Genomic DNA, 12,330 nt, shown 5'->3' on the forward strand with positions numbered 1-12,330 from the left:
TACGGTACATACCTATGCATAGACACGAATAAAACTTAATTTAAAAATGCCTACCTATTATATATTCGGAGAAATGAAAAAGTCTGTGCGTTAACCCACAAACAGGCTAAACATAGCAGCTAAATTTCCCTCAGATCGCGTTACTGTCATAGAAAACGATATACTGAATAATGTGGTTCAATGACCTCTACATACATGCATGTAAATTATGTGTGTATGCGTGTAAATGTGGGTAAATTTATGTGTGTGCGTGTGTGTATTTTTAATATTCTGTGTATGTATAAATATGCCTATGCAGGATCACTCTTCATATATTTTTTAAAGATGTACATTTAAAGTAGCACAACATCACTTTAATACATCAATATCAAACCTCAACACATTACACTTAACCGCACTATATAACACAGTTAATAACACCCAGCCTACTTCACCATCTTACGTTACGTCACTTGGCACAGCACAGCGCAATACACACACACACACATATACACGCTTACATATACAAAAGTGAATGCATATATATATATGTATCTATCACTACACATATAAGCATATATATACACATATATATTCATATATATATAAGCATATATATATACACATAGAGTTCATATGGTATATATATCCATGCCTATCTAACTATCTATCTATATATATATATATATATATATATATATAATATATATATATATACACATGCTCATATACAAGCATACATCTACATATACATACATACATATATATTTACATATATATATATATATTCATATATGTGAATTATATATATATACACACACACACATGCTCATATACAAACATATATATATACATACATACATATATATTTACATATATATATTCATATATGTGAATTATATATATATATATATATATTCAAGTATATGAATAAATATATATACATATATATATATTCATATATATACGCATATACACATATATACCCGTATACACATACATGCATACATATAGATATGTGTGTATATATATATATAACACGCATAGATATATATATATGACACATACATATTTATATATGCGTGTGAGTGTATTTATGTATGTATATGTATCAATGTATGTCTTTAATTAAATAAGAAAAAAAACCTGCTTTGCATGCATTTACATGTGATGAAACTAGTTCGCATAACCTTTTCCGCAATTTTACCTGACATTAAATAACCTTTTACAGTAATGATATGTTGGCTTCATGTTCATGTCTTTTACAAAAAAAAAAAAAAAAGAATGCCAGTGCTCTAGATGGAATGTTATATCAATTTCAAGAGATGATGATGGTGTTGCTATTGTTGATATAAATTGGTATTTGGTCACATGTTATCCTTCAACTAACGTAGCTTCTAATGACTTTCGGTTGTGGCCATCCAGCGCTTTCTAAGCCAACAACGTCTTATATATTTCTGTGTTGGCTTTTCTCCTTTTTCGCCCCCGTATCGCAGTCTGCGATCTGGAAAAAGCATTCGATTCTGTGTTTTCAACAGGTACATAGATTGACTGACTATATAGTGTGGGGATCGGTATCGTGTAGTCTTGTACTACTACTACTACTACTACCACCACCACCACCACCACACCACCACCACCACCACTACTACTACTACTACTACTACTTCTGCGTGTGTTCGTTTTTGTTGTGGGAGTGAAAATTATTATTGAGTAATTGAGAGACCAATGCATGCCATCAAAGTAACACTGGAGTACAAATATACGAAGCCCATTATGACTACCCGTATGATAATGGCACGCCAGGCACATGCATCACAACCATATGTAAGACCTTGCAAGTGGGGCCCAGTTAGAATAGCCCATACCGCTTGAAAGGTCACTGAATAAGGGTTGTTTAAGGATGTTGAACGAAACATTCATGTTTCTAGAGGTGAATTATCCAAAGAATTCCTCTCAACCCATGGCTATGAGGCTTCCCAACTACTTCTGCTTGTAATCAGGGATGTACATAACGTCAGCCAATAAGGGACCTGCTCAACTGGTTATTGTAAAGCAACAGATAAGCAAATCTGTTGTATTGAGCAGATTATTGTTATTATTATTATTATTATTATCAATATCACTATTATTATTACGACTGCAGCCTTTCTAGGTCGACGAGCAACAAAGAGGCCAAACCTTGACTGTTGTTTGTCTTGACCATCTTGTCTGTTCCGAATTAATAAAATATATACCCATAACAACTGTTTGATATCGAATAGAGTAGAAGCGTAGGAAATTTCTTTAGAAGGGGTTACCACAAATTACAAAGAAAAAAACAAAAACAAAAAAAAATTAGAGCAATTTCAGCTTTTATTTGAGTATGTGTGGGCGAAACTATTTCTATTGTGTATTGCATCACCATCTGTATTTATTGATTTTATTTCCTTTTATATATGTGTGAAGATCGAAAAATATTGATATAATTTCCATCAGTGTTCGAGATTGGAATTCTGAGATTTGAACTTGTTATGATAAAGTCAAATGTTTGACAAATAATGTTCTAAAAATGGTTGTGATATAAGTATGATTAATTATTATATATATCTGACCAGTACATGAAACATCATGCCACTTATTATCTCCGCCTGACTAACTATCATATTGATGTGTCTGAAAAATTTATAAAATACAGGACCAACCGTCATATGAAATATTTATTAAATTAGCAAAGCCGACTATTATATCAATGAAATTGATCACTAAGCAATTGAAAGGAAACTGTTCATAAGCAAGGTGATGATTTATGTTTCAAAAACTAGGACAGGCTGTTGTATTAATCAAAGCAAGCATCTTATAGATTAATGTGACGGACGTGAGCAACAGACGTACAGATATGGGCTGCCAATATTTGATCAGTTGCCAGAAAGTTTCCTGAAAGACGACATAAATCAAAATTGTTGCAAGTAGATCAGATCAGTACAGAGATTAGTTTCAGTAGATATAACCCATCACCCCTGTCTTAATCACTCAGTTAATCTCTTCTTTTGGAAATTTAACTTTGGATAAGCTTTGTATGATTTAGACAACGTTTTCATCTTGTATTCATCGGGTGTATTTCCAAGCATATGGAGATATTGATTATGAGCGATGCTATATTATAATATTAACACTTGAATTCTGCTGTCACGTATTGTTGCTTGTGTATATTGCCAATTGCTAGGAGAGTCAGAATGCGCTTTCACCTTAACGCTATTCTGATATGCTATGCCTGGCTCACAGATACAAATCTAAAGTGATCGAGCAAAACACACACACACACACATGCACGCGCACGCATGCACACACACACACACACACACACACACACACACACACACACACACACACACGCCCACACACACACTCTCTCCTTGTCTATCTCTCTCTCACACATAAAAAAGAAAACAGGCTCAGAAGATATGAAAACTTATAAACACACACATACACACACACATTCACGCACGCACGCAATCACACACATACGCACATGCGCGCACACACACACACACTGTCTATGTCTCTCTCACACACACAAAAGAAAGAAAACAGGCTCAGAAGATATGAAAACTTATAAACCCACAATTGAGGTAATATTTGAATATAAAACTGATATTCTAATTTAAATTAGTTGTGTTTGTTAGTGTTGTTCTGCTCAGTGATTAATGATTGAGAAGATTCACGATATGAATATATAATCAATCAAACGTTTTTTTTAAAGATGGGATAGGTTGTAAATGCATCCTTCATTGTGTTTGGTCTCTGTGCGTTTCGGTGAGATGAAAGGCGAAATAGCTATTGCAGGTTCATTCTAAGAATTACAAGTCATATAATGGATCAAAAGCTATTTTGTTTAATGTAGAAATCTAAGCCATCAACTGTATTCATAGATGAGATGCATCTGAAATGCATGGGAATTCTGCATTTGAAATATAAAGCTTAGCGAATATAATATGACTTTTTTTAAGACATAGCAACGCTTGAAAAGCAAATGAGATACCCTAGAAATTCTAACTGGCATACTGAAAGCATTAATAAAAAATCCTATAGGTGTAGATTGCTGATTCAGGTTTGGATACAAAGATCTTTCCTGTGTCTTAAAATATTTGTTATATACAATACCTTTCAAAGATGACAGATATTAATTATAACTAATGTCCATCGCCGATTTTTGTTCTTGGGTAGCAAACTGCTATTTTCGATTTGCTTACCCCTAGAAAGTATGAAAAATGGCTAATATTTCCTCCACACTTTGCTTTTGTTACAATATTTATTCAAACCCCTTTCAACACATGGCTATGATTCTTCCCCAACATGAAGACGGATGAAATCCCGCTAAGCATTTCACTTAGCGTGCTAACGATTCTGCCATCCTGGAGATAACAATACTGGTTTCTGATTTAAGAATAAAGCTGGGAATTTTGAGAGAAGGGGTGTAGTCGAGACCATCAACAATCCCCGTACTTTACTGGCACATTATTCTTCCAATCATAGAGGTAGAATGTTATTCTAATCGTGTTCAACGCTTTAACAATTCTGCAAATTCATCGCCCGCTTTCAAAGAGCAACAATAATATAAATAGTCGTTATCTATTTATTTATTGGCATAATGTATCCTATATTTCCTTTCTTTCTCTGCAGGGATATCTTGTTGGTAAAACCAATATACAGAGAAATAATGTAGAGGTATTTTAGCGAGTTTGATATTGAGGTATAAGAAAGACAAGTTAAATGTTTAGTGGAGGAGATGAAGGAGAAATCAAATCTCATTAGATACCGTTAACCACTGTACAAAATCGATGCAAGTGAACCTGGGTAAACGTCTCGAAATAAAATATTCACTGGCAAGAAGTACACATGGAAATATATACGAGAGGAAATAAGGCGGTGACCAAGCAGAATTGTTAGTGCACCAGCAAAGCGGTATTTCATACATCGTTATCCTCTGAGTTCAAATACCACTGAGGTCAACTTCGCCTTTCATCTTTTCGGGAGTCGATAAAATAAGTACCAGTTGAATACTGGGCTCAACGTAACTGACTTAATCCCCCCTAAAATTGCTGATCCTGTACGAAAATTAGAAACCAATATATAGAGAAAGTATAGAGAAAGTATAGAGAAAGTGAGCTGGCTGAATCGTTTGCACACCGGGCAAAATGCTTAGCAGCATTTCGTCTGTCTATACGTTGGGTCCAAATGTCACCGAGGCCGATTTTGCTTTTCATCCTTTCGGGGTCGATGAAATAAGTAGCAGCTGAACATTGGTGTCGATGTAATTGACTTAGCACCTTCCCTGAAATTTCTGGCTTTGTGCCAAAATTTGAAAGCAACATATAGTGAAACCATGGTACTCTTACACTCAAGCTACCGCGCAACCTTGTAGTGGGCTTATGTTGCTAATTCACATCCTTTATCTAATGTTGTCCGCTCCTCCAAAAATGTTTCTGCTCCAACAGACTCTTTGCTTGAAAATTGTTTTCATAGAACTCACTTCCTTCTTTCATATTTCCGATAAAAATCTTATTTTTATTAAATATTATACTCTTTACTCTTTTACTCTTTTACTTGTTTCAGACTGCGGCCATGCTGGAGCACCGCTTTAGTCGAACAAATCGACCCCGGGACTTATTCTTTGTAAGCCCAGTACTTATTCTATCGGTCTCTTTTGCCGAACCGCTAAGTGACGGGGACGTAAACACACCAGCATCGGTTGTCAAGCAATGCTAAGGGGACAAACACAGACACACAAACACATACACACACACTTATATGTATATACATATATACGACAGGCTTCTTTCAGTTTCCGTCTACCAAATCCACTCACAAGGCATTGGTCGGCCCGGGGCTATAGCAGAAGACACTTGCCCAAGATGCCACGCAGTGGGACTGAACCCGGAACCATGTAGTTGGTTAGCAAGGTACTTACCACACAGCCACTCCTGCGCCTATGTTGATCTTTATATTAACTTTTGAGCAGATTCTCTAAATTAGAGATGAAAATAATTTCACTTTGTAAATCCCAATGGTCTAAGCGTTGTTTGAAGTCTCTCATATTGCTGACTACGTACAGTTTGGGTTGAGAGGGACTTCCAATGAATAAAAATAAGAACTCCACCTTAGAAAATTCAAAAGCATTTTTGTATAAAGTTGACGGAAAGTGCATACTTATTCCTTTTCAATACTGTTGATGCTGTTATCGTTTCGATAAAACAAAGAGCTCTATAATTAATGTCAATCTAATCATGCTCATCTCGTCTTTCTGGGAGTATCTATAAATATGTCGTTCTCTTAGTAGAAATCTGGAGCGTGTGATTAAAGGGAGATTTAGCTGCTATTTCTAATAGTTTCCAAAAAAAAAAAAAAATATCGAGAGAGGTGTGTTTAGTTTCGTTCCTCTTTGAGAAGGAAAAAAAAACCAGAAAGGAAGATGGAAACAAAAGTGCTATAAATGATAAGTATTCGCATTAAAAAGGATGGTAACTTAACTGTTGGAGAAAGGGAAACCGATAAAATAGTATCACACTGAAATAAGGGCTGAGGTTGATAAGATCGACAAAAGCAATGTTAGCGTGTCTCAACTTGGCTGCATTCCAATCACTGACTCAAGCCAAATATTAAGCAATAACAAGATAATACATGCGTCCGTGCGTGTGTAAATACATATATATATATACAAAAGGCGGCGAGCTGGCAGAAACGTTAGCACGCCGGGCGAAGTGCGTAGCCGTATTTGGTCTGCCGTTACGTTCTGAGTTCAAATTCCGCCGAGGTCGACTTTGCCTTTCATCCTTTCGGGGTCGATTAAATAAGTACCAGTCGCACACTGGGGTCGACATAATCGGCTTAATCCGTTTGTCTGTCCTTGTTTGTCCTCTCTGTGTTTAGCCCCTTGTGGGTAGTAAAGAAATATATATATATATACAAAAGCACGTATATATTTGCATATATATGTGTGTGTGTGTGTACATATGTATAGATATGTGTGTGTATATGCACATACATATATGTATATGTACTTACATATATGCACATATGTTTATATATATATATATATATATATATATATATGTATATGCACACACACTTAATCTCACAAGCACCCACCCACGCACATATATATGCCTAACCGTATACATTTGTATGTATGCAAATACATACATACATACATACATACATACATGCATACATACAAACACACACACATACATGCATACATACATACGTGCATAATTGGATAAATATATACGCGCATTCATATATAAAAAAATATACTTAAGTAATCTTTCATCTTTGCCAATAAGTTAAGACGATGACTATGATGATGACGCACGGGCTCAGACGTGCATGCATAATATATATATATATATATATACACATACACACACACATATATATATATATATATATATATGTATATATACATACATACATATATATCTGTGTGTGCGTATATATATTTATATATATACATATATATAACGAATAGATATCGATAGACAGATAAATGCATAAATATTCTGTAAACCTTATATAAATTGGTTCATTGCCAGCGAAATAATTGGCTATATGACACTTTTCTTCATATTATTATAACACATTTTTCCCCTTCTACTAAATCAATTTCCGCAAATGATATTTCTTTTTCAACACTAATGCTTAATCTTTTATAACAATTTTTTTCCCCTTTCTTTTTTCATGTTCCACACACGATCTCTTGTCTTCTGCAGCTATCAATAATTCTTAGCACCTTTTATGAGAAAAGAATCATTGAGACAGTGGGTAATATTTCATTTAAAAGATTGATAGGGATATGTTGTGATGAAGAAGAAGAATTTCAGCAGTAAAAATTCATAATTATATATGATTATTGCCATAGATATAAAGTATTTTCAAAGAGATGTATCACTTCTTGCCTTAATTAAATACTGACAGACATTTTTCTATTTTTGAAGAAGTCTATATCGCTTTAGATATTGGATAAATAAAAGATTGTCAACTAAATATGTGCATAAAATATATTCTTATTTAATTGAACCAAAAGTTAGGCTATTTTTAAATACTATTTCTATGGTGTTTTTTTTTATCAAACGTGCGCAATCTGCGATCGGGAGACATAGATAGTTTGTATTAATTTTGCGAACCGTATTCTCTCCTTTTATAGTGGGATATAACACCCAATCTAATGTTAATTACTTTAAAGTGATGCAGCGAACTTACTTATGTTCCTGCTAAATTAACTGATGCCAGTTTAATATCACTACCAGTCATAGCATTAAAATTAACTCTATTTCAGACTTTTGGACAACACAATTTCTCGCTGTATGACAGGAATGTAAAAGGGAAAACAGGAAATGGACAGAAATCCAGTGTTATGAGTAAGATCTTTTGAATGAAACAAAATTTAAGCATAAGTATTTCGATGAACTGGGTTTTGCCAGACAATTGATACATACACAAATATACTCATATATACACTCACTTTAGATATTCGATGAATGAACATCTATATATATAAAACTCAACTTGTGTGTCTGTGTGTGTATCTGTGTGTGTGTCTGTGTGTTTAACTTCCCGGCACATCTTCTCCTAGCCAACAAATCGTAGAACCACCAAAAATGGGTCACTTAAAGTTTAGGCGAATGAAAATTGAAATGCACTATTTCTGTTCCGAAATTCATCTCGCAAGTGCAAAAATCGATAATGTGTTTGTTTAGGCCTTATCCCATGCATTGAATAGTGAACTTTACCCAGTCAGCTGTTTGACGTGAACTGTGTTCACCACGCGTGCAAGTATGCGTAAATTGCATGAAAAATTAAAAGTCAAGATATAAAAACGAATCGCCGTAAACATTGTAGAAATTCGGCAAAGAAATGAATTTTCGGGATGTAGCCTGGAGGGTTTTTTATATTAATCGTTTGGACTTTGTGAACACATACCAATTGTTTTCATAACATTTTTAACGCTTTGAATTAAATGTGACTATTTTGCGTTGAGTCTGCAGTTTGAATCACTTTAACCAAATTTTAGCAGGCCGGATTTTTAATCATCACGATACATCGCCAGCGACTCCCTGAAGCTCTTCCCTGAAATCCCCGTTGAGAAATCTATATATATAAAACTCAACTTGTGTATCTGTGTGTGTGTCTGTGTGTTTAACTTTTGGATCTACCAAGTTTCATTATTAAGGATGGAAAGTAGTGTGTAGCAAATCTCTATATATAAAGCTGAAGTTGTCTGTGTGTGGCAGGGTTGGTAGCCTTCAACTAACACTATCTCCTCCGAGACCCTGCAGGGCAAGTTGACCAAAATTGAGAGTATGATAGAAGAAGACTTGCTCTTCATTCTGTAGAAGATAAAATTCAAATCGGACCATGTTAACACCAAAAATTATTTACATCAAAATGGTGCTTTTTTTCTATGAAAATCCCTATTTTTTACGATTTTTGACTGCTGTGTCACCATTTTTCGGTGTATTTCAACTGGAAAAATGTTCACTTGAAGAGAATAAAAAGTTGCATAATGCAAAAGTTTTACTTTTCAAAAATTCCAAATCTAAAGGGTCGAAACAAACCCAAGCAACACCGGGTGATACTGCTAGTAAATATATAAATGAGAAGTATAGCCATATGAGACGGTAAGCAGTACTCTTTTGATCTGAATCCGCCTGAGACCATTCTCAATCTTTTGACACAAATTTTTGTTTTAAGGTGCTCTAAATTAAAAATTTCCATTAAAATTTTAAGTTAATTTAATTTTCAAACATTTTTTAATAAGGGTAAGTTATTTTATGAAATATTTTCAAAATTAATTGAAACGAAAGCAACGTATTTTTAACATAAATGTGGTAACTCATGGGATGCTATGTATGTATGTCATTGTTCAGTTATTTTTCAAGATTTCTTACCATTAGAGAAAGAGCCGGTTTCTAACCCAGATCTAAGGTTCCTTCATTGGAATTTCAACATCAACAACAGGGTATTTTTGATTGTATGTATGTAAGTACATATATGTGCAGATTTGTACGTTTTCCTTTATGTATGTATTCTTATGTATATAGTTGCATATCTAGACATGCTCATATATATTTAAACGATAAACTTCTGGAAAGTTTTACAGATTTTTATAGTTCCAGTGATGGATTAGATCTGTAGTCTTTGAATTAGCTTTCTCCTTTCTGGTTTTGAGAAGCCCAATTTCTCAAGATTGGTATTTAGGTAGTATGTAACATATCCTAGGGCATCAATGATTACAGGTATAAACCTGAGCTTGTAATCTGTATAGAGTAACTGCAGATTTCTCAATAGTTCAGCGTAGGCGTTCTCTTTTTCACTGACATAATAACATCCGCTGGGCAGCTAATTTCCACAACTGTACACAGTTTCACTTCTGTATCCCAAATCATTATATCAGTATGTATGTATGTATGTATGTATGTATGTATGTATGTATGTATGTATGTATACTTTTATTCGCTTCAGCTATGCGGCTGCAGTCATGCTGGGATATTGCCGTGAATATATATACAAAACTAGAAGGCGGCGAGCTGGCAGAATTGTTAGCACGCCGGGCGAAATGCTAAGCAGTATTTCGTCTGTCGCTACGTTCTGAGTTCAAATTCCGCCGAGGTCGACTTTGTCTTTCATCCTTTCGGGGTCGATTAAATGAGTACCAGTTACGCACTGGGGTCGATATAATTAACTTAATCCGTTTGTCTGTCCTTGTTTGTCCCCTCTATGTTTAGCCCCTCTATGTTTAGTAAAAAAAAAATATATATACAAAACTAGAAAGTTTATTACTAGAATTATTAATATTTTTCAGGAGACAATACCAAGCTGCTCTTAAGTTTCCCTTATGAGGTCATAACAAGACCTAATCATTTCCCGGGTTCTCAGTGATACTTCTCGAAATAAATAAAACATTGTAAGTCACTGACTGACATAGTTTCCTCAACAACGAATGCTTATTTTCCTATAAGTTTGTTCGTGCTATCTGTACTAAATCAGTGATTATAATGAACATATCTGAGACGAAATCATACTGCCTTTGTTAAAGCATTTTTGTTATGCTTCTTCGGGAGAAGGATCTGTCTTAATGACAGTTGCATGCCCGCAGTGACTGTTGCATGCTTCTCTACAGTTTCGGCATAACAAGACGATTGCAAGAAAAATCGTGGCGTGTGTGAGAGTGTGTGTGTGTGTGTGTGTGGAGGGGAGAGACAAATGAAACTGAAGTTGTTTGACCTTCCGGAGAGAAAGAAGAAAGACTAGGCGAAATAACACAGACTGTGGTGGAGACTGTGGAGAAGAATATGGGGTGTGAAGTGAAAAGTAAGGGTGACGTCAGAAGACACGTGTGTTTCATGCAGTTTCGTTAGAGAAAGCATACCAGTTTAGAGGACCAAAAACCCTTATAGAAGCACTAGAATAGCTAAAGAGGATCAAGAAAGAAGGTCCGTGTATCAGGAGTTTATAATATTGTTAACTTAAGGTTACGAGCTGACAGAATTGTTAGCATGCGGGCAAAATGTTTAGCGGCATTTCGGCCGTTTTTACGCTCTGTGTTCAAACTCCGCCGAGGTCGATTTTGCCTTCCAACCTTTCGGGGCCTATGAAATAAGAACCTGTTGAGTACTGGGGTCGATGTAATCAACTTACTTCCTTCCACCGAAATTCGTGGCCTTGCGCCAGAATTTGAAACCAATACTGGTAATTTGAATCTTTATCAATGAACTGCATATCAATTTACAGAATTTTTAGAAATAAATATGCTATAAACGAAAATGTGCTTCCAATTCATAGAAAAATTTCGAGTAATGTGTAAATCTTACCGTGCACCAGACGATGTAGATGATGAGCAGAAAGACAGCGAGGCAGGCCAGGCCGGGTACTTCCCAACGGATGTCCCACTGCAAAAAGAATTCGGCGCCCACCAGACATAGCCAGATGCTCACACCAGCCAATGGTGTCAGCATGAAGAAGCACAGAATGTCACACATCAAGTGACGCTTTTCATTTTGCGTACCTGGGTTTTTTAAAAACTAGAAAAGGAAGAAAGAAAAAAATAATAAATAAATAAATAGATGACAGACAGTTAGAAAGATAGATAAAGAGAGTGAGGAAGAGTGAAGAAATATATAGATTGGTAGACGGATAAATAGATAGCTAAATAGGTAGATGGAGAGAGAGAGAGACAGAGAGAGACAGAGAGAGACAGAGAGCGAGAGAGAGAGAGAGAGAGAGAGAGAAATAGATAAATTGTTTACAATAATATCAAGTAGCATAACATGCGTAAAAAAATACCGTAAATCCTCGAGTATAATCCGCATT

At 35.2% G+C, this 12,330-nt stretch overlaps 1 protein-coding gene across 2 annotated transcripts in view; it reads right to left on the reverse strand.

Moving 5' to 3' along the window:
• LOC115224649 (transcription factor SPT20 homolog) overlaps positions 1–12,330 on the reverse strand; it is a 414,115-nt gene that overhangs the window by 29,942 nt on the left and 371,843 nt on the right. For both annotated transcript variants that reach the window (XM_029795511.2, XM_036513212.1), the window contains one exon: positions 11,832–12,041. In XM_029795511.2, coding sequence (XP_029651371.1) covers positions 11,832–12,041 — 210 coding nt within the window. The remainder of the gene's footprint in view (positions 1–11,831; positions 12,042–12,330) is intronic.

Source organism: Octopus sinensis, linkage group LG2, assembly GCF_006345805.1.
Source record: "Octopus sinensis linkage group LG2, ASM634580v1, whole genome shotgun sequence".
Lineage (NCBI taxonomy): Eukaryota > Metazoa > Mollusca > Cephalopoda > Octopoda > Octopodidae > Octopus > Octopus sinensis.